Below are 26,474 nucleotides of genomic sequence, written 5' to 3' on the forward strand. Positions count from 1 at the left end.
AACTAAATAGACTGCTGATCCCCTCCATGTTATAGTCTGGCATCAGAGAGCGTTATACAGGTAAATCTGGGCTAGAGATGAACAAATTTTAAAAAAATACAATTCTGCCAATTCGCTGAATTTCCCCCCAAAACTTTTTCGGCCCGAATTTATTTGCGGCGAATCACTATTAAAAATGGCTATTTCTGGCCTACAGAGGCTTAATAGGGGTGTAGAGCACTTTGCCTTGTTGTAACACGCACAGGGTGTGTGCTGGGTTAGTGAAATAATACTGTTATTCAGTATGACATGCAGATCAGAGGCATTGCTATTAGAATCACTGTCGCAGAGTGGCACAATGACAGAGCCTGGAGGTGGCATCAGTATGAGAAGACCATATAGTGGCTTAATGACACAGCATGGAGGTGGCGGCAGCATGACAATATAGTGGCTGAATGACACAGCTTGGAGGTGGTGGCAGCATGAGGAGACCATATAGTGGCTGAATGACACAGCAAGGAGGTGGCGGCAGCATGAGGAGACCATATAGTGGCTAAATGACACAGCCTGGAATTTGCGGCAGCATAAGGGGACCATATAGTGGCTGAATGACACAGCCTGGAGTTGGCGGCAGCATGGGAAGACCATATAGTAGCGGAATGACCCAGTATGAAGGTGGAGGCAGCATGAGAAGACCATATAGTGCCTGAATGACACAGCGTGGAGGTGGCGGCAGTGTGAAGAGACCATATAGTGGCTGAATGACCAAGCATGGAAGGTGGCGGCAGCATGAGGAGACCATATAGTGGCTGAATGACACAGCATGGAGGAGGCGGCAGCATGAGAAGGCCATATAGTGGCTGAATGACCCAGCGTGGAAGGTGGTGGCAGCATGAGGAGACCATATAAAGGCTGAAGTACTCAGTGTGGAGGTGGTGGCAGCATGAGGAGAACATATAATGGCTGAATGACACCGCTTGGAGTTGGCAGCAGCATGAGGAGACACATAGTGGCTGAATGACACAGCCTGGAGTTGGTGGCAGCATATAGTTGCTGAATGACAGCCTGGAGTTTGCGTAAGCATAAGGAGACCATATAGTGGCTGAATGACAAAGCCTGGAGTCTGCAGCAGCATGAGGAGACCATATAGTGGCTGAATGATACAGCGTGGAGGTGGCAACAGCATGAGGAGACATATTGGTTGCTGAATGACACAGCATGGAGGTGGCAGCTGGATGAGGAGACCATATAGTGCCTGAATAACACAGTGTGGAGGTGGCAGCAGCATGAGAAGACCATATAGTGGCTGAATGACACAGCATGGAGGTGGCGTCAGCATGAGGAGACCATATAGTGCCTGTATTACACAGCGTGGAGTTGGCGGCAGCATATAGTGGCTGAATAACACAACCTGGAGTTGGTGGCAAAAGCATGAGGAGAACAAATAGTGTCTGAATGACACAGCCTGGAGTTGGCGGCAGAATGAGGAGACCATATAGTGCCTGAATGAAACAGCGTGGAGGTGGCAGCAGCATGAGGGGACCATATAGTGGCTGAATATCACAGCTTGGAGGTGGCGGCAGCATGAGGAGAACATAGAGTGGCTAAATGATACAGTCTGGAGTTGGTGGCAGCATATAGTGGCTGAATGACAGCCTGGAGTTTGCAGCAATATGAGGAGAACATATAGTGGCTGAATTACACAAAAGACCTCGCAGACCCAGATCTATACTAAAGAACTCTCACACCCAGAATACCTCACAGCCAAGAAGAAATGTCAGTTTCAGTTCGTCTGAAAACGATATAACTGATTATGGAACTGAGAGTGAGGGGGAAATCCATGACTATAATGATGAGCCTGCAGGATCAAATCGCAGTGTTCCCCAACAACAAATACCGGCAAAAAACGGAAAAACGTAAGTGCCGTCACAGGCTGCAAAAACGCATTATGTGAACAGGGACAATCCTCAAAACATAAGAGGAGACGCAGGAGGCATAGATCGGGCCGAAAACACAAGAACCATCTACAAAAGAACAAACAAATACCAACAGAAATACAAACAGTGAGCTTTTCCGTCATTAATCTATCTGCACAGGTTTTGACTCAGGCTCAAATCAAGGTCCTTGAGAAGGGGTTAACTTTCGTGCCGTCCTGCAACTTTGATTTATACAACACTTTACTAGATGTTAACAAGTTTGTACGATTACTTACCATCAAGATACATTTTTTTGAAGTATGTGAAACTGATAATACTTTGGAATCAAGGGATAGTATGGATCCTATTAATACCTTGGGACATAACAGCTTACCACTTCACAGGGACTTTATAGAACAAATGAATATACAAACCCTTGTGGATTTACAGTATGAAACGACTGAGCATGTTAATAGTGTGGAAAATACATTCAAAACATTTACAGCAAAAAATCCCAATTTTTACCCTATTCAATCCAGATCGGAGGGTATGGATGTTTTTCAAACCAGGGTCGAAGAGGACTTGAAGAAATTGTACCATCAAACAACATCCATACCTCACCACAATTTAACATTTTCTCAGCGACAGGCTTTGCATGATCTATCCAATAATAAAACACTGATTATCCGTCAATCGGACAAGGGAGGTTCAGTAGCTGTAATGGATGTGTTACTTTACAAAAAGTTGATATTAGAGATGCTGTATGACACACATACCTATCGACGCCTCACCAGTGATCCAACCAATACTGTAAAGAACAAACTATCCCATCTTCTAGAAGAAGGAGTTACACTATCCATCATAACGAAAAGACAAGCAGAATATCTTTTACCAAGTTTCGCCAAATGTCCGGTATTCCATGCTCTCCCTAAGCTACACAAAGATAAATTTCCCCCTCCCTTGAGGCCCATAGTAGCGGGCATTGACTCATTGTTGGAAAGGTTGAGTGCATGGTTGGATGGCCTCTTGCAACCGTTAGTATCTCAAACTACAGGATTCATCAGAGACATTAAAACATTACTGCAAGCCATGAAGATGCGCAAATGGAATAGTGACATAACTGCTCTTTATACATGCATTCTGCATGATAAAGCTATATTAGCTATTTCATACCATCTTAAGAAATATAGCGCATATAGTGCAGTATTGCAGCAATACATATTGGATGTCCTACAGTTCTTACTACATCATAATTTTTTCTGCTTTGACTCTATATATTATTTACAAGTAACTGGTTGCCCTATGGGCTCGAAATTTTCCCCCTCCCTAGCCAATTTGTATATGGCATATTGGGAGGAGGTCGTCCTGCTCTCCCCTGCCAACCCATTTTTCCATCTTGTGGGTTGGTATGGGAGATACATTGACGACCTCCTCCTGATTTGGAGGGGTACACAGCCACAAGGAGTTGACTTCTCCAATTTTCTTAACAATAATGATTTATCTCTCATCTTTACTTGTAATATTTCATTTGACCAAATAGATTTTTTGGACATCACTCTAATAGGAGATCATGAATCTCAGAGTATACATACTAAGATGTTCCGCAAATCTTGTGCTGGTAATAGTCTTCTCCATTCATCTAGTTGCCACCCAGAACACGTCACTCGCAATTTGCTCATAGGAGAATTTGTCAGGGCCAGACGTGCTTCGTCAGATCACCCTACATACACTTACACCTGTCTTGACATTAAAAAACGTCTTCGAGCCAGAGGTTATAAACCACAAGTCATAAATAGGGCTGAGAATATAGTTCATTCCAAACCTACTGGCCACTATTTACAGGACAAACAGAATGCCACATCCAATACACAGGTTTTACCCACATTTACTACACCATTTTCTGAACAATTTCATGAAATTAAGAAAATAATTTACAAACATTTACCAGTTCTTCACTATGATAAAACTATGTCTAATATTATTCAGGACGGCATCCGAGTAATACCCCGCAGGGCACGATCACTTCATAACATTCTGTCCCCCAGTGAGTTTAGCTCCTCACCTAAACAAGACACTTGGTTATCGTGTAAAGGGAGCTATAAATGTAGCCATTCCAGATGTTCTATATGCCAGTATATGACCAATCAAACTACATTTAATTCATGTACTACTGGACAGATACACAATATAAAAAGTTTTATTAACTGTCAAACGCATCATGTAGTTTATAACATTACCTGCCTGCAGTGCAATCTACAATATGTGGGCTGCACTAGCAGGAAACTTAAGGTTAGAATTCAAGAACATCTCCATATACCCGATAGTAACAAGATTACAAATAGATCCATGTCAGGTTTTACGAAACACATCATTGAAAAACATGCAGGTACTATTCCCCAAATTACTGTGACTGGCTTAGAGAGGGTACGCCCACCATCACGGGGTGGTGACTGGAGTAGGGCCGTGTTCAGACGGGAAGCGTATTGGATTTTGGTTTTGGATACTCGCTTCCCGTATGGACTTAATTTCAGACCTGAGCTATATCTATTAGAGGTTTCTAAGTATACTTTCCTTTGTTTTGTATAATGACTCTCCAGTACATACCATCTGTCAAGTATTATCCATGTCTTATCTTACCTCTTGCCATGTGTTCACCTGATTTCAGAGGGTGACGTCACTAGTTGAAATAGTATATAAGGTATATCTGTTGTCTTTAGCATTGACCATGATTAAGACTTGTTAACAAGTCGAAACGCGTTGGTGCGTTTCGTTTGTGCTTTTAGCTCACCCTTTTTTCTATTTTGGATTTTAATATGATTCATTAAAGCTGCTATTTTTATCCAGTCCTGGGAGCCGGATTTTCCTCTTTTTTGCTGAATGACACAGCCTGGATTTGGTGGCAGAAGCATGAGGAGAACAAATAGTGTCTGAATGGCACAGCCTGGAGTTGGCGGCAGCATGAGGAGACCATATTTTGGCTGAATGACACAGCATGGAGGTGGCACCAGCATGAGGGCACCATATAGTGGCTGAATAACACAGCGTGGAGATGGCGGCAGCATGAGGAGACCATAGAGTGGTTAAATTACACAGTCTGGAGTTGGTGGCAGCATATAGTGGCTGAATGACAGCCTGGAGTTTGTGGCAGCATGATCAGAACATATAGTGGCTGAATGACACAGCCTGGAGGTGGTGGAAGCATGAGGAGACCATATAGTGGCTGAATGACACAGCGTGGAGGTGGCGGCAGCATGAGGAGACCATATAGTGGCTGAATGACACAGCGTAGAGGTGGCAGCAGCATGAGGAGACCATATAGTGCCTGAATGACACAGCGTGGAGGTGGCGGCAGCATGAGGAGACCATATAGTGGCTGAGTGACACAGAGTGAAGGTGGCAGCAGCATGAGGAGACCATATCGTGCTTGAATGACACCGAGTGGAGTTAGCAACAGGATATAGTGCCTGAATGACAAAGCCTGGAGTTGGTGGCAGCATGGGGAGAACATATAGTGGCGAATGAAACAGCCAGGAGGTGGAGGCAGCATGAGGAGACCATAGAGTGGTTAAATTACACAGTCTGGAGTTGGTGGCAGCATATAGTGGCTGAATGACAGCCTGGAGTTTGTGGCAGCATGATCAGAACATATAGTGGCTGAATGACACAGCCTGGAGGTGGTGGAAGCATGAGGAGACCATATAGTGGCTGAATGACACAGCGTGGAGGTGGCGGCAGCATGAGGAGACCATATAGTGGCTGAATGACACAGCGTAGAGGTGGCAGCAGCATGAGGAGACCATATAGTGCCTGAATGACACAGCGTGGAGGTGGCGGCAGCATGAGGAGACCATATAGTGGCTGAGTGACACAGAGTGAAGGTGGCAGCAGCATGAGGAGACCATATCGTGCTTGAATGACACCGAGTGGAGTTAGCAACAGGATATAGTGCCTGAATGACAAAGCCTGGAGTTGGTGGCAGCATGGGGAGAACATATAGTGGCGAATGAAACAGCCAGGAGGTGGAGGCAGCATGAGGAGACCATATAGTGCCTGAATGACATAGTGTGATGGTGATGGCAGCATGAGGAGACCATATAGTGGCTGAATCACACAGCCTGGAGGCGGTGGCAGCATATTGCGGCTGAATGACATAGCCTGGAGTTGGTGGCAGCATGAGGAGACCATATAGTGATAGTATTAGACAGCACTGAGCTGCCATCAGCATGAGGAGAACATATGGTGGCAGAATAAGACAGCCTGGAGGTGGCATCAGCATGAGGATAACATATGGTGGCAGAGTGAGACAGCCTGGAAGTGGCAGCATCAGGAGCCCTGAAAGTGACCTAGTGACAGAGTAGTGCGGTGGGTGGCAATACCTGTACCTGGTGACAAAGGTGGTTGAAAAAAAATAGTAGCTGAGGCAGGTAGGCAGAAGAAAACGGTCTCTTTTGAAAAAGTGTTAGTGTGCACAAGTAAGTATTGAGGATATGCATTACGTAAAACTTAACTTTTAATATTATGCTAAGGATAAAATATATGGACCCACATTTTTTTTTATATCAAAGAAAAGGAAAGGTGTGCAAAAAACATGTGCCACCTACACCACCAAGTAAGTATTGGTTTGATGAAAAGATCTCTAAAAGGGGAAGGGAACAATGTATGGACCATTGTAACTGGTAGGAGTAAAAACAGCCCCTGTGAGGCCCTACTCTCGCCCTATTAATTCCCTTCTTGGCAAGTGTTACTCACCATAAAAAGGGCAGCGCCACACAGGAAACTCTCTCTATTTCCACCTAAAAACCCTGGGAAATGGCAGTGTTTGTAGGGGGAAAATAGGGAGAGGTTATTTTGTGGGGCTGCCTGGGCAGACAGCTTTTCCAGGGAATACTCTGCTAGTTGTGGCCACAAATCAAGTTTAGCTGCCCAGAAGTCCAGTGGATCTTCAAGGTGTGTTGGCATGGTCATGTCAAAGTATGCCACCACCTGCTGGTTCAGTTCCTGCTCCAAGTCTACCTGCTGCTGATGAGTTGATACACTTTGCAGGTGACGAAAGCTACTCATCAGCGACTGTAGACTCATGCTGCTGCTGATGGAGCTGGTACTGCAATCCCACCCCTCCCCAGCAGCCATGGCAGTGGAAGGTGAGCGCAGAGGGCCTCCCGAGTCAGACCTGCAAGAAGATGGACGATGGCGTAGATAGGCATCGGCCAACTGACTACGTAGGATGTCTCTGTAGTAGGTCAGTTTGCCCTCCCTCTCCGAGTGTGTAGAAAAGGCCCCCATTTTGTGCCAGTAGCGAGGGTCCAACAAGGTGGAGACACAGAAGTCATCCCGCTGCCTAATGTTGACAATTCGGTGGTCACTACACAAGCAAGTGAGCATGCATCGTGCCATTTGTGCAAGTGACTGGGAGGAACTTCCTACCTCCATCTCCACTGCATACTGCCACGGTGTGTTTAGGACCTCTGTCTCGCCTTCCTCATAACCCTCTAGCTCCTCTAGCTGCTCCTGCTCCTCCTCTCCTGTCAGATGACTAGAAAACCTATTTTGCAAAACCTAAACTGTGCTCCACTATGCCCCTCCCCCTCCCCCTCCAGTTCAGCCCCCACAGGGCTCATGTTGCCATGAGATGTAGGCGCCACGTCTCCAGTGCCCTAACCCGCCATTGTTTCCAACGTGTTGTAGTACATGAAGCAGTGGAATGACATTATTCATCCTGTAATCCTGGCGACTGACTAATAATGTGGCTTCCTCAAATAGCCTGAGCAAACGGCAGGTGTCATATATGAGCTGCCCCTGGTTGACATTGAAGTTACAAAGGGGAGTCCCCCATACGCTTGGATCATCAAGAAATGGACAAACGGCCTGAGAGCGTGAAGGTGGAAGCAGCGTGACCTGTCTAAGTTGCTGTTCTGGCTGTGCAGGAACCCAGTGGGCCGTAAAGGACATGTATTGTCCCTGACTGTAGTTACAGCTTCACATGTCGGTGCTGCCGTGCACTTTGGTACACACACCCACAGGTTCAAGTACTGGCCCACCTTCTGTTCCACAAAATTGTGCAGGGCTGGTACTGCCTTTTTCGCAAAGAATTGACGGCTTGGGACTCTCCACCTCAGCACGGCACAAGCCATCAGTTCTCTGAAAGGTGCAGAGTCCACCACCTGAAAAGGGAGGGTCTGGCGCACCAGCTACTTGGACAGGAGCACATTCAGCTTCTGTGCCGTTGGATGAGTGGGCGCATACTGTTGTGTCTTGAACATGGCTTTGATGATGGATTGCTGGCGGAATGACTGACTTGAAGTTGGAAGAGCAGGAGCATCTGGAGTGACAGAGGATGGGTATGACACACAGCTCCCTTCGGCTGAGGTGGTGAAGCTTTGGCTGGCGTGCCACTGGGTGATGCAGCAGACTGCAGCACCTCATCGGAGCCATGGTTCTACCAGGCTGCTTTATGGTGATGCTGCATATGTTGACGCAGGGCCGTGGTGCTTCTTCCCCTTCTGCCGACACATCTTGCATGTGGCCAGGTTAACATCCTCCGGATGCTTGATGAAAAACTGCCACACTGCTGAGTACCTGATTTTCCCACCAACAGTCCAGGAACCCCTGTTCCACAACCTCCCAGGAAGGTAGGCTTCCGCAAAGCAGGTGGTCTCACCCGGGCACGTTTGGCTCCAGACTTTCCACTTCTGCCACCATGCTTACTGCCAACCATGCTACCACCTTGCTTGCTCAGCTGCTACCTCACGGGCAACCTGCAACCCTCTTCTCCTGATGATAATGAAGCCCCTTCAGCACCCGGCTCCCAAGTGCGATATGCTTCATCATCATCGAGTTGTGTCTGCATGTCACTGATGTCCTCCTCAGGTTCCTCAACAGTGTCTGCTTCAGGAGCCTGAACGCTCGCAACACCACCTCCCATGCCACTCTCCTCATCACTACTTGCCCACCTAGCGAAGGAAGCGGCGAATGTCTCCTCCACTTCTTGGCTGGGCAGTAGCTGCTGACTGTCCTCTAGTAAATCGTCCTCACTGAATAGTGGAGCTGAACCCACAGCATAAGACACTTCTGTGTGTGAGGGAGCAGCATAGGACTGAGGCAATGGGAGGACAGGGACAGCTCCCGGGCCATGCCAACTGAGAGTTGTGTATGAGGAACCCACCGATTGTTGACTGGGGGTGTCAGATGTCACTTAGGATGTAGTGGATGATCGTGTTAACCAATCAATGATGGCAGATGGCTTGCTGGTCGAGACACGACCGCTAGCTGAAACTGGGGACTCAGGCCTCTCGCTGCGACTCGCCCTTAATCTGCTGCGACCTCTGCCTGATGAATTTAGGCCTCTGCCACTCCTCTGTGAATGTCCTGGCACTTCTCTGCCTGACATACTTAGTGCATATATGAGGGGGTATTTGTCTACAACAACAGGAGGTGGGTACTTTTGCCTGGCCTTTCCCAGTATCTAGGCCCTTAAGACTTTAACAGGAACAAAATGGTACAGCACTTAGATGTACGTATTTGGTATGCACTTATAAGGGGAGGACAATGCGCTCCAGTACGCTTAAAATTGTTTGTCTACAACACCAGCAGGTGTGTACTTTTGCCTGGCCTTTCACAGCATCTTGGCCGGTAAGACTTTAACAGGAACAAAATTGGACACCACTTAGATGTACGTATGTGGTACAAGGAGGACAGTATTGTAGAGGAATAAAACAGAATTTGTCTACAACTCTAGCAGATGTGTACTTTTGTCTGGCCTTTCACAGTATCTAGGCGCTTAGGACTTTTAAAATTGGACACCACTTAGATGTATGTATGTGGTACAAGGAGGACAGTGTTGTAGACGAATAAAACAGTATTCGCCTACAACACTAGCAGATGTGTACTTTTGGCTGGCCTTACACAGTATCTAGGCCCTTAGGACTTTTACAGGAACAAAATGGTACGCCACTTAGATGTACGCAAGTGGCATGCACTTGTGAGGGGAGGACAATGCGCTCCAGTAAGCTTAAAACAGTATTTGCCTACAACACCAGCAGGTGTGTACTTCTGCATGGCCTTTCATCGTATCCAGGCCTTAAGGCTTTAACAGGAACAAAATGGTACACCATTTAGATGTACGTATGTGGTATGCACTTATGGAGGAAGGACAATATGGTCCAGTACGCTTAAAACAGTATTTGTCTACAACACCAGCAGGTGTGTACTTTTGCCTGGCCTTTCACAGTATCTAGGCCCTTGAGACTTTAAAAAGAACAAAAAGGTACACCACTTAGATGTACATATTTGGTATGCACTTATGACTAGAGGACAATGTGTTCCAATACGCTTAAAACAATATTTGTGTATAACACCAGCAGGTGTGTACTGTGCCTGGCCTTTCACAGTATCTAGGCCCTTAAGACTTTAGCAGAAACAAAATGGTACACCACTTAGATTTATGCACAGGTTACACTTAATAAAGGACAATATGTGTTTAGTGCTCTGCTCACCCTAACTGGCTGGTTACTATTAGCTTTTCAGTTGTTGTACACACAAGTGCTGCAGCACACAGTCGCTGTGTACTACACCAAAAATTGCACTTTCTCTCTCAATCTCATTCCCTTCTCTATCAGTGCTTCTAGGCTGGATTTGTGCTTGAGGTGAATCGCTGCTGTAAAAAAGCTTTTTTGTGCAACACACTGCTCTTTGTCCCACTCTGCAATAGAACACTGATGTGGCTGGGAGTTGAATCGCTGCTGTAAAAATGCCTTTCTGTGCAACACACACTGCTCTCTGTCCCTTTCTCTGCAATAGAATGCTGATGTGACTGGGAGGTGAATAGCTGCTGTAAAAATGCTTTTCTGTGCAACACACACTGCTGTCTGTCCCTCTCTCTCTGTAATAGAACGTTGATGTGACTGGCCGCAAGATGGCTGCCGATCATATAGGTCTGTGACATCACAGAGGTGGCTGGCTGCTGATAGGCTGCATGCTGCATGTGATTCAGGGTCTTCCCGCCAACCCTTGTTCCTGCCTTCCCAGGATTCCTTGCCCCATGTCCTCAGATGTAGATCTACGATTTTAGATGCCCTGGAGCCTGGACTGCACTAAATGGAGTTTAATGAAGCGATATGCAGTGATATTCGCATTCTTTGCGAATCAAATTTTTCCTGAAATTCGTACGAATTTGGATTCGTCAGATTTGATAAACTTATCTCTAATCTGGGCTTATGTGTCTTTATATGCATGTCTATATACTTTGTGTCTGTATATGTGTATCTGCACATGTACAGTATATATGTTTCTACATGTGCACATGTGTGAATATGTGTCTATCTAAATGTGTTTGTGTCTATATTGCTCAAAATACCTATTAGAAATTTATCTATGCAAACATATATCCATCTTGTGCTATAGAACAGAGATTAGCATTAATGTAACAACAACAAAAGAAGTAAAATCTTTTAATTTTTTTATTAATACATGTAAAATGTTTTTAATATACATTTAAAAGGGGAATCCATGGTATGGAGAGGTCCATATAGTGCGTTATTAGATAATTTACACACAACTCACTGTAGGGACATGTGTAATCCTAGTAGTGAGAGAATAGGGCAGAAATGATGTCCCACTATAAAGTGCCCAAAGCAAGAGGGAAATAATAGGAAGCACTACAAAGAGCTGCATACACAGTAAAAACAATTGCAGCATACAGACCTCTCCACCTTTGACTGCTCAATCCAAGGGCATGAATTTATATCCAGTAAACAGTAAACTTACCTTCACAGTGAAAGTTCGTCCTCCAACTCTGTCTCGAGCTTCTAGCACGACTACACTCAGTCCCAAGTCTACAAGCAATTTAGCTGCTGAGAGACCTAAGGAAGACAAAAACCTACTATTCAAATACATATTTAAATGATCTATAGGTTCCCAAAATATTTTTTCCATATCTTTGTGGAAATGTAATCTAGGTGTGAGTAACAGTGGGAGGTGTGATAGAAGCAGGAGTGAAAGGAAGTGCATAGGGAGTTTGCTCATAGCAGTACTTCAAAGTCATTTTTGGTATATTTGTTTGAAGACTGTTAAGGCATCTGTGTAGGCACCTAAGTGTGGCTGTCCTGGTGGCATAGTGGGAGGTTGAGCTGAGTTGTACTCATGTTTCCCTCCAAGCTAATGGAGTTAGTCAACTTCTGAAGAGGTTGGTTGTTGAGAAGTCTGGCATTTAATTTACAGTTTCCCATTTTAGCACTAATCTTTTACTGATGAAAGATATGTGTTGTGTCCCAGTACCAACTTCCCAGCTACTATCCACAAGAAGCGTGGCTGAAATGGTTTTTGCAAACTCCATGAATGTGTATGGGTACTGGAGGTTTATTTGCAAAGGTATTTATGTGCCTTGCCTCACATCAATTGCATTCACTGAAGTTTTCAGGGTTTAAAGGAATAACATTTGTGCATTACTGTATAACAAATGAATGATGCCTTGGCTCGGTGAGCCTTCCAACCAATGGGAATAAAAGCAAATAAAAAGACACATGGTAAGTGCCCCTTAATTTTTTTTTTCATTGGCAACTATCAGTAAGATTAGATCGCATGCAGAAAAGAACAACCCTCTAAAAACATATAGACACATGGGCATGTTAAAAACATAATAGTAGGGGAACACCACAGTTTACCTTATGTACACACAAGTTTGAGTATAATATCTAAAGATATGCAACCTAAAGCAAACAAGCACCTGCATGGAATAGGGGGATAGAAATATGTAACTAAAAGTCCTTAAAGGACTATATATTCAAAAAGGAAAGGACAAATGTCTGGTGAACAAATTGGTACACTGTCACAGCATGATAAGGTGCTAACAATGTGCACTACCCATCAGTAGTGTTGCTCGCGAATATCGCATATTTGCAAATTCACAAATATTCGCGAATATAGCACTATATATTCATAATTACGAATATTTTTTTTTTTTTTCCCACAGTACACATCACAGTGATCATCCCTCTCTGCTTCCAGCTTGTGTGGTGTTAAGAAGGCTCTAATACTACTGTGTGGGACTGGCGTGCGTATTTTCGCATATGCGAAAATTTGCATATGCTAATTTTTGCATATGCTAATTTCCACGTATGCAAATTTTTTATATGCAAATTTTCACATACGCGAATTATCGCATATGCGAAAATAAAACGTGAATATTATGAATATGCGAATATTATGAATATGACGAATATTCGTCCATATATTCGCAAATTCAAATATGGCCTATGACGCTCAACACTTCCCATCAGTATCTTGGGTTATCCTTTTCACTAGTGCTCTACTACATAAACAACTCAAAAGACTAGGGGAAGGGATAACCCAAGATTCTGATGGGTAGTGCACATTGTTAGCGCCTTATCATGATGTGACAGTGTACCAATTTGTTTTTTGAGTGGATAGTCCTTTATGAACTTTTAGTTATAGGTGTACAGTTTTTAAACTGTGGTGTTTCCCCAACATTATGTTTTTAATATGTCCTATGCGTCTATGTATTTTTATTTCTATTTAGGTTTTGCATCATCTGCCATTTTGTATTCTGTTATTTCTTTGCACAGCAGTTTCCCAGCCACCTGGTGTTCAGTGAACTGTAACACAGTCCCATTCAAGTGAAAGAGGCAGGCTGTAGTCCTTTGGACAAGCAGGTAGCCAGAAGCATCATTATGCACAGAAAGTAGCACTAGACCATTGCCGAGACCCTTTCATTCTTAGAATCGATGGGGGTCCCAGAGGTGGAAACCCCAACGGTCATAAAACTATGGCAAATCCTCTAAATGAAATTAGAGACACGATAATAGCATTTAATTGCCATAATAATGTGGGCCGGGTATAATGTGAATTTATTGTTTTACTCGATTACTGTAAGCCCTAAAAAAATGTTGAGTTCATCTAAATGTTAATAGTCAATACAAAAACTCTGACACATTCAAGTCTGCTCATTTAACTTTTATTGTCACCTTTTGAGAAGAAAACTGCTGTATTTTGTAAAAGGTTAATGCTGCCCAAAATGAACAACAAGACTTTGTTCATAGTTGAATGGAAATAGGAAAATAACCATTTACATTATTTCTGTGAGCAATGTAGCTAGATAATGTTGACCATGATTTGTAAATTACAGTAAATTTCTTGTACAAACTAAATATGTAGTATGAATGCACATCAGACAAGCTGCAGCACTGATATTATAGCTTTTTATGACTTCACCTAAATCAAATATTGTCCTTATCTGATGGAGTAATGTTTAATGCAAGCTGTCCATATCAATTTCCTGCTTTTCTGTACCACTGACCTTTACAGCAGCCATCTCATAATGATATTGTGTACACAAAATACAAGTGCAAATTTTCTATAGTTACCTCATAGCAATTTCTCTGCTTTAAAGAGTACCTATCATCATCCTAACTCTCCCTAATTCCCCATCCCCATCTGTCCCTAACTCTAACTAAATCTATCCCTCTCCTTTATTTTGTTCAAAACCCCCTAAAAACACCTTTTTATGGATGTCTTCGGAAGCTCAGTAGGCTGCCCTGTGCCAGGGGAGGAAGCGGGAGTATCTTGGCAGGTGCAACTTAAACTGATGCCTGCCGGGGCTTGCAAGGCAGACCCGATCCTTTGTCAGGGGCGTGCCCTGCTGATGAACGAGCACAGCGCTTGTTCCCGCCTGTCTCATTGACAGGCGGGAAGCTGCGCTGAGCTCGCCTGTGTCCTGCCTGCAGTCTGTGATTTCGGACTCATGCCAGCAGGCCGGCATGAGTCCGAAATCAGTACACAGGCTTGCTAGTGGTCACTTTTTTAATAGTTAAAAAAAACAACAAAGGATGCAAAAACATTTTATACAAACCAATTAGAAAGATATTCATTAAGGCTTGATCTACACTATATCAAAAGTTTTTTGATGATAGGCATCCTTTAAGTTCACAACAGTTTACAGCATTTTGGACATTGCAATATATTTGGCGTCCTCTAATGTGAATAAATTCAGTTCCCTACAAACACATCCCATTAATATCTCCATCCCTGCATGCCTTGAAAATGAATATGCCTTTACTTCAAGATCTTGACACATCTGTCCCTGGCAGACAGCAATAAAGCTGGGATGTAGATAAACATACAACTCTCCTATACTGTGTGCAATATGATAAAAGTAGGATTCATAGGATATATATCACTGGCCCAGATGAAAAGAAACATTGTAATATTCATGGCTAGTGTTAAGCGGCATAGGCCATATTCGAATTTGCGATATTTCGCGAATATTCGTCATATATTCGCTAAATTCGCATATTCGTAATATTCGTGTTTTATTTTCGCATATGCGAAAAATTCACGTATGCGAAAATGAGCATATACAAAAATTAGCATACGCAAATTCTCACTCCAGTCTCACACAGTAGTATTAGAGCCTTCTTTACACCACACAAGCTGGAAGCAGAGAGGGTTGATCACTGTGATGTGTACTGTGAAAAAAAAACGAATATTTATAATTACGAATATATAGTGCTATATTTGCGAATATTCGTGAGTTCGTGAATATGTGATATTCGCGAATAAAATTTGCATTGCGAATATTCGCGAGCAACACTATTCATGGCACTAAATATGATAACACTCTCTTGTTTCATTATTGGGCTCTGGCTTGGGTAGGCTCTGACCATAAAATTAGTTTGCGGGAGACTCTGTGCTGAACATGTGAAAAGATAAGAGGGTACTTTGAGACAGAGCAACATTTATGTAAGTCAGAAATGGCAAGCTTTATTCTTTTTACACCTGAAAGGCATTACCATAGAGACTCTCGCACCTTGAAGGTTGAGAGTTCACAAATGTTTCACACTCCCACAATTCTTAGTCACGTATTGATTATGTCCTGGTCACACAGGAGGTTGAAGAGATAAAATCAGCTAACCTTATCATGTCAAACCAAACTTCTGCCATCCTTCAAGGGGGTTATTCAGCTTAGGAAAATGTATCCCCTATCCAAAGGATAGGGAATAAGTTTTAGATTGCATGGGGGTCTGACTGCCCTGACTCTCCTTCTGCATGGAGCGGGGGTTGACTTGCACCCTCCCTTCATCTCTATAGGAGAGCCAAAACTTTGTACTCGGGTATGGCTGTATCTCCCATAGAGATGCATGAAGAGGGCGGGTTGACCTATGCTTCATGCAGTGGTTGACACAGCTCCATGCTGGAGGAGAGCCGGGGCCTCAGACAGGAGATTATGGGGGTCCCAGCGGTTAGAACCCCTGCGATCTGACACTTATCCCCTATCCTTTAGTAGCTGAACTACTCCTTTAAGCTCCACAATAAATGTCTTCAAAGGATTGTTTACCTGTGGCAGTTTTTGTCATGCTTAGCTACTGATGAAACACTTTAAACCCTCCTTGACAGACTGGTTTCTAGAGTTTTATTCCAACAACAGAGGCTAGATAGAAGTTTTATCCCTCTTCTGAGACTACACTAAAGCAGGAGGTTGTCTGATCTTGTATATGGCTAACTTTATAGAATCTTCATAGAATCTTCTAATTTCTTGCCCCAGCTAACTCTTTTCAATACACTTTTCAATTTTTATGTTGTTACCCAACAAAGCCACAAAAAGGAATAAATGAATGATAAACTTGATTATGAACTTTTATAATGACGAATAAATGCATTAGGGGAAAGCCCAGGTAGTGTTATTACTTGTTAATAAAGCTGGGAGATTGTTATCAAGATAAGGCTGCTTTCAAACTGCCATTGCTTACCGTCAAACTTTTTTTTTTAGTTTGACGGCCGTCATTTTGACGGGGCACAATGGGCAACAGTGGTTTCCTATGGACCCCATTATAGTCAATGGGAGTAGTGGGAGAAAAAGACAGCACAAGCAGTATTTTTTCTCCTGCTATTCTCCCAGACAGCCGTCACAGTACTGTGTGACAATGGTAGTGTGAAAGTGGTCTAAGATATAAAGTAAAATGAATTTATCCAGTCTCCCACATATCTACATACTTTGGTGTTCAAGGAAACTAACAAGATTTTAGAAACCCTTAAAGCCTTTTGTTTATTTTTATTTTCATTTACACAGTTTTTTTTTATGGGAAAAGGGGGGTGATTCAAACTTTTATTAGGGAAGGGGTTAAATGACCTTTGTTAACTTTTTTTCACTTTTTTTTTGCAGTGTTATAGCTCCCATTGGGACCTATAACACTGCACACACTGATCTCCTATGCTGATCCCTGCAAAGCCATAGCTTTGCACGGATCAGTGAGATAGGGGCTTGACTGCTCAAGCCTGTAGCTCAGGCTTGGAGCAATCAATCGACGATCGGACGCTGCGGAGACAGGTAAGGAGACCTCCGCCTGCGTCCCAGCTGATCGGAACATCGCGATTTTATCGCAATGTCCCGATCAGTCCGACTGAGCTGCCCTGAAGCGTTTACTTTTGCTTTCAGACGCGGCGGTCAACTTTGATTGCCACGTCTGAAGGGTTAACAGCACGCGGCATAACGATCGATACCGCGTGCTGTTAGCCCAGGGTCCCAGCTATGATTAGCAGCCAGGACCGACCCGGTGTGATGCGGGGTCACGGCGTGACCCCGTTTTAAACACCGGGATCGGGCGTAGGGCATACAGGTACGCCCTACCTCCTTAAGAGGTTAAAGAACTGTCCAGAGTAGGAGAAAATCCCCATAGAAAATATATGCTGCTCTGGTCAGTTCCAAAAATCGACAGAGATGTCAGCAGAGAGCAGTGTGCTCGTGATTCAGCAGAGAACTCTGTGTTGCAAAAAGAAAAGTATTTCCTATGTAGTATTAAGCAGCTAATAAGTACTGGAAGGATTATGATTTTTAAATAGAAGTAATTTACAAATCTGTTTAACTTTCTGGCACCAGTTGATTTTAAAAAAAAGTTTTCCACCAGAGTACCCATTTAACTACATTTTAACATACATAAACATAAATAACATTTAAATTGATTTCTAGATTTCTTTTTTTATTCTTTGTGTATATTTTATTCACCCAAACACCAAAAACAGGCAGCACGAAATCTAAATGGGTCTAGATGATAGGTTCCTTATTGAATTCCATAAGTAAGAATGCAGAGTGATGGCCCCTTTATGATCTGAAATGGAGGCGTTAGAGGTTATCAGGCTACAGTGAGGAAAGTACACTTTAGTGTAAATGCACACATCAAGCAAAGGTGGAGTTTTTGCTGTCCTTAAAGTCTGAAACGAAATACCTTGTCTCCATGATTTTAATTTTTTTAAAGTTAGTTCTGTACATGAAAAATAACATGTGCAGAGTAAACTGTGTCGGCCTACTCTCATCATGGTCCCAGACACCCAGAGATTTTTGCAATATCTGCCTACACTAGGCTGAGCTCAGCAGCGCAGGATCTATGCACCACTAATAGTTGTTAATGATAGAAGCTCTTTTAAAGGGGTTAAAGGATAGGGGATAAGATGCCTGATCGCGGGAGTCCCGCCGCTGGGGACCCCCGTGATCTTGCACGCGGCACCCCGTTTGTAATCAGTCCCCGGAGCGTGTTCTCTCTGGGTCTGATTACAGGCGACCACCGGGCCGGCGACGTGTGATGTCACGCCTCTGCCCCTGTGGGATGTCATGCTTCGCCCCTCAATGCAAGCCTACGGGAGGGGGCATGACAGCCATCACGCCCCCTCCCGTAGGCTTGCATTGAGGGGCGGAGGCGTGACGTCACACGCCGCTGGCCCTGTGGTTGCCGGTAATCAGACCCGGAGCGAACACGCTACGGGGACTGATTACAAACAGGGTGCCACGTGCAAGATCACGGGGGTCCCCAGCGGCGGGACTACCGCCATCAGGCATCTTATCCCCTATCCTTTGGATAGGGGATAAGATGTCTAAGCATCGGAGAACCCAATCAATATAAATAGAACTGGCCTTGGATCTCATGCACTATTATTCTGCCTCATAAGTGGTACTTCAAAATATGAATGCTGTGCGCTGCTAGCATATCAGTGTGATGAACAGGGCCACTTTAGATTGAAAACCCAGTTAGAATAATCATTTTGACCCAGAATTCAGTAGTTTGATCTTTGGCTAAAAACCTGCCTATCGGGCAGTCAGGCACCAAGAGCATTTTAACTGTCAGAGCTGGTGTGAATCATTGTACACCCTGGTAACCACCATTTGGAGTAGGGACTAATACAATCCTCAGCTAGGAAAAAGTTAGTTAGCAGGTTAAATTTCTGTCCTGACTGATAGGACAGGAGAGAGCACAGATGAGTCCTATCAGACAGGAGAGAGCACAGAGGAGTCCTATCAGACAGGAGAGAGGACAGAGGAGTGATATCAGACAGGAGAGAGCACAGAGGAGTCCTATAAGACAGGAGAGAGCACAGAAGAGTGCTATCAGACAGGAGAAAGCAGAGAGGAGTCCTATCAGATAGGAGAGAGGACAGAGGAGTGATATCAGACAGGAGAGAGCACAGAGGAGTCCTATCAGACAGGAGAGAGCACAGAAGAGTGCTATCAGACAGGAGAAAGCACAGAGGAGTCCTATCAGACAGGAGAGAGAGCAGAGGAGTACTATCAGACAGGAGAGAGGACAGAGGAGTCCTATCAGACAGGAGAGAGCACAGAAGAGTCCTATAAGACAGGAGAGAGCACAGAGGAGTCCTATCAGACAGGAGAGAGCACAGAGGAGTCCTATCAGACAGGAGAGAGCATAGAGGAGTACTATCAGACAGGAGAGAGCACAGAGGAGTGCTATCAGACAGGAGTGAGCACAGAGAAGTCCTATCAGACAGGAGAGAGCACAGAGGAGTACTATCAGACAGGAGAGAGCACAGAGCAGTCCTATCAGACAGAAGAGAGCACAGAGGAGTCCTATCAGACAGGAGAGAGCAAAGAGGAGTCCTATCAGACAGGAGAGAGGACAGAGGAGTCCTATCAGACAGGAGAGAGCACAGAGGAGTACTATCAGACAGGAGAGAGCACAGAGGAGTCCTATCAGAAAGGAGAGAGCACAGAGGAGTGCTATCAGACATGAGTGAGCACAAAGGAGTCCTATCAGACAGGAGAGAGCACAGAGGAGTACAATCAGACAGGAGAGAGCACAGAGCAGTCCTATCAGACAAAAGAGAGCACAGAGGAGTCTTATCAGACAGGAGAGAGCACAGAGGAGTCCTATCAGACAGGAGAGAGCACAGAGCAGTCCTATCAGACAGAAGAGAGCACAGAGAAGTCCTATCAGACAGGAGAGAGCACAGAGGAGTCCTATCAGACAGGAAAGAGCACAGAGGAGTCCTATCAGACAAGAGAGAGCACAGAGGAATGCTATCAGGCAGGAGAGAGCACAGAGGAATGCTATCAGACAGGAGAGAGCACAGAGGAGTGCTATAAGACAGGAGAGAGCACAGAGGAGTACTATCAGACAGGAGAGAGAACAGAGGAGTGCTATAAGACAGGAGAGAGCACAGAGGAGTGCTATCAGACAGGAGAGAGCACAGAGGAGTCCTATCAGACAGGAGAGAGCACAGAGCAGTCCTATCAGACAGGAGAGAGCACAGAGGAGTCCTATCAGACAAGAGAGAGCACAGAGGAATGCTATCAGACAGGAGAGAGCACAGAGGAATGCTAGCCCACCCTCACTTATTGGACTTCGTCCATACCTGTGCTTCAACTCAGACAAAGCCATGATTTTATAAGCCATGATTTCTATAAAAAGGAAATAAAGTTTTCTTATAAAGTATATTAGAAAAGTTAATGTTTTGCCAAGATGTACAACATATAAACAGTTTTTGAACCTGATAGAGCCCATTCAAAGACAGTCTGCAAAAACAGGTGACTTTTGCAGGTGTCAATACATAGCATGTACAGTGCAAACTGTCTGCTCATATTTTCCTACCATTAGCCTAGGTCTGCTGTAAATACTGTACATATCATTGCATTAAGTTTATAATCACAACGTTGTGGTTTTAAAGTACAGTGTTAGGGTTTTGCTCAATCTTGCATCTACTGTATATCATTCATATCCCCCTCAGTTATTATTTTTAAGGTATTATTATGCAGCATCTTGTGTAACATTAAGTATTTTGCCACAAAGAGATAATTAAATAACTGCAGCGTTATTTGATTCTATATCTATTAAATTACGTTTATTAGCACTTGGGGAAATGCTTTATTTTGTATATCTAATAGCAAGCACAGCAGTCAATGCCAGGGGTGACATGCGGCTTTGCTTTAATTGAATAATCCTTTAAGGAAACCTTGTTACATCTGTCCTTTGGTATCATCAAATACTATTACTTTGATTAAGAAAAATGGCCATGGCTAAATAAGAAATCAGAAACAAAAAATGAATAGTCTTAAAGCTAACAGTTGCTAGTAACGAAAAGGGGACAAATAATATTTATAAATGGAAATGATTTTGACTTAAACTAATAGTGTATGAAGGCTCAGTTGTATGGAGTCTCATAGCCATTCTTACATGGGTGCTGAATTAGGGTTGATGACGGCTCAGAAGTTGTACAAAGCTGTAATATGGCAGTGTATATGTATATATATATATATATATAGAGAGAGAGAGAGAGAGAGAGAGAGAGAGAGAGAGAGAGAGAGAGAAGAGAGAGAGAGAGAGAGAGAGAGAGCGAGAGATACTGTATATACTCGAGTATAAGCCGAGTTTTTCAGCACGATTTTTTGTGCTGAAAACACCCGCCTCGGCTTATACTCGAGTGAACTCTCCGCCCTCAGTGGTCTTCAACCTGCGGACCTCCAGATGTTTCAAAACTACAACTCCCAGCAAGCCCAGGCAGCCAACGGCTGTCCGGGCTTGCTGGGAGTTGTAGTTTTGAAACCTCTGGAGGTCCACAGGTTGAAGACCACTGCGGCCTTCGACATCATCCAGTCCCCTCTCACCCCCTTTAGTTCTGTACTCACCTCCGCTCGGCGGGACATTAGGGTGCGCTGGTCCAGTGCTGCAGGACTGTCCGGTGGGGAGGTCGTCCGGTGGAATAGTGGTTCCGAGCTGCCATCTTAACCGGGGGGCCTCTTCTCCGAGCTTCGGGCCCGGCCCCGGAGTAGTCACGCTGCCTTGACGACAACGCAGAGGTACGTTCATTAGCAACGTCCCTCTGCGTCGTCGTCAAGGCAACGCCTCTATTCTGGGCCCGAAACGCGGAGAAGAGGCCCCCCGGTGAAGATGGCAGCCCGGAACCACTATCCCACCGGACGACCTCCCCACCGGACAGTCCAGCAGCACCGGACCAGCGCACCCTAACGTCCCGCCGAGCGGAGGTGAGTACAGAACTAAAGGGGGTGAGAGGGGGGGGCTGGATTATGTCGAAGGCCGCAGTGGTCTTCAACCTGCGGACCTCCAGAGGTTTCAAAACTACAACTCTGGAGGTCCGCAAGGTTGAAGACCACTGTATCAGACATTGACAAGTGGTGATGATGAAGGGGGGGGGGGCTGATGACATGTGGTGATGATGAAGGGGGTGTGTGGGATGATGACAAGGGGATGATGAAGGGGGGTGGGGATGATGACAAGGGGATGATGAAGGGGGGAGGGGATGATGACAAGGGGATGATGAAGGGGGGGGTGGGATAATGACAAGGGGATGATGAAAGGGGTGTGTGGGATGATGACAAGGATGATAAAGGGGGGGTGTGGGATGATGACAAGGGGATGATGACAAGGGGATGATGAAGGGGGGGATGATGACGAGGGTGATGATGACAGGTGGTGATGATAATGAGGGTGTTAATGACGGGGGTCTGGATGATGACAGGGGGGATGATGTATTTCCCACCCTAGGCTTATACTCGAGTCAATAACTTTTCCTGGGATTTTGGGGAAAAATTAGGGGCCTCGGCTTATATTCGGGTCGGCTTATACTCGAGTATATACGGTATTATATATTTATTCATTTTTTCTCCCCTTTCTGTTATCCAAGGTGTAGCTGATTATACAATCCCAGTTGCATCTGCTGACCAAAATTTGCAAGTGTTTGATGTTTCAAATAGGAACTTAAACTTGTTTAATGTGAACAGATTGTGTGGTGAACTCTTCCAAAAGTGGTTTTATTTCCTAAAGTGATTGGACCTAGTGCTAGTCTGGAACTGGTTACTGACCTAAGCACTTAGGCCCAGGTTTATCAAACTGTCTGATTTCACCCATAGTAGCCAATCACAGCTCAGCTCTGACATGTTAAAATATGAAAGCTGAGCTGTGATTTGTTGCTGTTAGCAAAGAAGACACATTGTGTCTCATGGGGATTGATAAATCTGATCCTTTATTCTAGAGGAAGACAATACCAATGGGGAATCTGTGGCGAAAGGCACAGCGGCTGATACTAGCATGAAATCACAGGGGAGAAATCTCTGTTAAAGGCTTGTCTGGTTAATTTTTTTTCCCCTAATATGCCCAGCCTGCCTAATGAAATAATAAAAAGTTTATCTCACCTTCCTCGCCTCTGGTATCAGGATGTACCGTCTTCGGCCAGTGACACTGTTTTGCCCCAGCGATCGCATTGTTTCACTGGCCAAGGCAGGACAATGCTTCAGATAGTGATTAGCTATGTGACGCTGTGATATCATGTCCAGAGCTCCGGCCAGATCTAGGAGGCAGGCTATCAGCAGAGACCTGAGTCCTAATGACTGGAGTTCTGATATTGGAGGCTGTAATGGAGTGGAGGAAGGTAAGTTAAAGTTTTATCATTTTATTTGGCAGGCTGGGAATATTAGGAGAAAAAATTAACCAGACAAGCTAGGGTGCTGTCCCAGATATTGTTTACTTGTTTACCAAAAAGTGTCCATACAAGAGGTGAAAGATGCTCAAGAGTAGGGTATACAACATGAATTTAAGGGGAAGAGTGCCCATTTACTGCCCCCATCCTGTATTCACTAGAAAGAAGCCTTGCAAGATAATTTTTGAAAATGCTATTGAGAAACAGGGTAATGAGAGTTTACATTATTATTAACTGTACTTATAACTTACATTACATTTTGCTAGACTTGGAAGAGAGAGGAGCAGAAGTATTTGATCATGGCAGCAATATCTTATAAGTGCATGCTATGATGTGACTTCAATTGTTGTAAATGTATATGGATTGTTGCACCAAATGACTCTCATGTTTAGATGAAAGGGGGAAGTAGTACATATATTTTGTTAAAAGCCGCAGGCTGATTGCTGGCATATGCTTAGATCATCTTACTGATGCTATTGTTGCTTCGGGTTCTCATGGTTACCATGGCAACATTAACCCAAGATGAAGATACAGTGACAGAAGGATGTTTGTAGTTGTATCCTGCATCATGCTTCACATGAAATCAGCTGGAAGCAAACTTTTGATACCAATATATCATAGTATAGTAAGCTCTTGATAGCTGATATCATTTTGGGATTTAAGACTGCACCAATAGGCCCCATTCTTAGCCTACATTATTGTGGGGGTAAAAATTCTGTTTGTTTTTAAGCCACAATGTACATGGTGCTTCATTTTTCTAGCTTGTATATTTTCCAGTTGAATTTTGAGATACAAACTTTATTTATTTTTTACACTACATTGATTACAGTATAAAATATAGAATGGCCATTCTTTGATTCTAATTTCTAACCTAGTATTTTTTTTATAGTTCAATTTAAATAATAATACTGGATTAAATGGTCATAGGAATATGACTTTATGACTTTATTAACTGTTTCAACATCACAGATAGACAAGAAGAAAAGATAAGATTTTCCGTAGGTGGTTAGGATTGTGGAACTGTCACAAAGGTCTGTTTTCATTTTTGCACTTAAAGTAGTAGTGCAGTGAAATACAACTTATCCCCTATCCAAAGGATCTCTTGAATGGGGCCCCGGCAGTCTTCTGGAAGTGGCTGTTCCAACCCCCGCAGGTAGCCGTGGCCGTCACGCCCCCTCCATGTATCTTTATAGGATACATGGAAAGGGCGTGTTGGACGCCGCTCCGTGCGGGGTCGGCACACCCCCTTCCAGCAGGGCCCCATTCAGGAGATTGCAGGGGGGTCCGACCCTTTGGATAGGGGATAAGTTAACTGCTGTAATTAATTTAGGTGAAACTAATATATAAGAGAGACTCATTACATGCAAAGCAAGATAGTTCAAGTCGTGATTTGTCATAACTGTGATGATTATGGCTTACAGCTCATAAAAACCCCAAATCCCCAATATATTATATGATTTGGGGAGCCATGTCATCTGATGGTGTTGGTCCACTGTGCTTGGTCCAGGATCAACGCATCTGTCTACCAGGAGATTTTGGGGCACTTCATGCTTCCTTTTCTTTTAAGGAGTTCTCTGGTGCTTAAACATCTTATCCCCTATCCAAAGGATAGGGGATAAGATGCCTGACCACAGGAGTCCCGTTTGCACGCGGCACCCCGTTTGTAATCAGTCCCCGGAGCGTGTTCGCTTCGGGTCTGATTACTGTCGATCACGGGGCCGGCGGCGTGTGACATCACGCCTCCGCCCCTCAATGCAGGTCTATGGGAGGGGGCATGACAACTATCATGCCCCCTCCCGTAGGCTTGCAATGAGGGGCGGAGCGTGACGTCACATGGGGGCGGAGGCGTGACGTTACACGCCGTTGGCCCTGTGGTCGCCGGTAATCAGACCCGGAGCGAACACGCTCCAGGGACTGATTACAAATGGGGTGCCGCGTGCAAGATCACGGTGGTCCCCAGCAGCCGGACTCCCGCGATCAGGCATCTTATCCCCTATCCTTTGGAGTACCAATTTAAGTTGCAATAATGAAATACAATGGACTTTTGCACGATATTATAATTTTTCGAGTTTTACCTGTATGTATGTCCCTGTGACACATAGTCTATCTTGGCTTCTCTAGGACCCAGGGATGGCTATCTGAATCCTATTTAAAGGCTATTTTAAGGCTGTGAATTTCCCAAAGATAATCCACAGTATTTTAACATGTAATTCTCCTGAGGATTTATGTATGGATTTGTTGCAGGTTTTCAGCTCCAGAAATAGATAAATGATTTAGTGGTAGAATGATTTAGTGAATTACAGATTCATAATTGTAGATTCAGATGTGGTGTCTCAGGGAAATCCATAACACTGCACAATTATTGCAGGTAAGATCATTGGGGAAAATCAGGGAAAAAATCTTCACCACATTTTCACTATACATTGACATGGTGTTAACTTAAAATCCACACTGCATGTCAAGTTACGTGTAGATTCCAGATTTTTTTCCGAAGCATGTAAAAGAGATTTCTTAACATCTCATTTACACAATTTTTCATAATATTACAATTACTGTAACATTTCAATTTTCTTCTGGAACATACTGTATATGATGCTGTCAGTTTAGTTCATTAGAGTCACGAACTGCCATAGACTTGGCCAAAATATACACTTTTCTAACCCTCGTGTGAAACCGGCCTATTTTAGAAAGTGATGGAAATTTTAAATTTTTAAATATTTTGCACTTGATAGACAAAAGAAGTCACAGCACTGTTTAATTTGTAACAGAAGGTACTATAAAGGGATGACCTTTCAGGTGCAGTGTATAAAATAGGGCTCTTAGAAGGATTGAACATAAGACAGGATTTAGGCA

At 44.1% G+C, this 26,474-nt stretch overlaps 1 protein-coding gene across 3 annotated transcripts in view; it reads right to left on the bottom strand.

Moving 5' to 3' along the window:
- The window catches only part of LOC130356506 (amine oxidase [flavin-containing]-like), a 107,771-nt gene that overhangs the window by 41,543 nt on the left and 39,754 nt on the right, over positions 1-26,474 (bottom strand). For all 3 annotated transcript variants that reach the window (XM_056558170.1, XM_056558169.1, XM_056558171.1), the window contains one exon: positions 11,658-11,752. In XM_056558170.1, the coding sequence (XP_056414145.1) occupies positions 11,658-11,752 (95 nt within the window). The remainder of the gene's footprint in view (positions 1-11,657; positions 11,753-26,474) is intronic.

The sequence above is a fragment of the Hyla sarda genome, chromosome 2, assembly GCF_029499605.1.
Source record: "Hyla sarda isolate aHylSar1 chromosome 2, aHylSar1.hap1, whole genome shotgun sequence".
NCBI lineage: Eukaryota > Metazoa > Chordata > Amphibia > Anura > Hylidae > Hyla > Hyla sarda.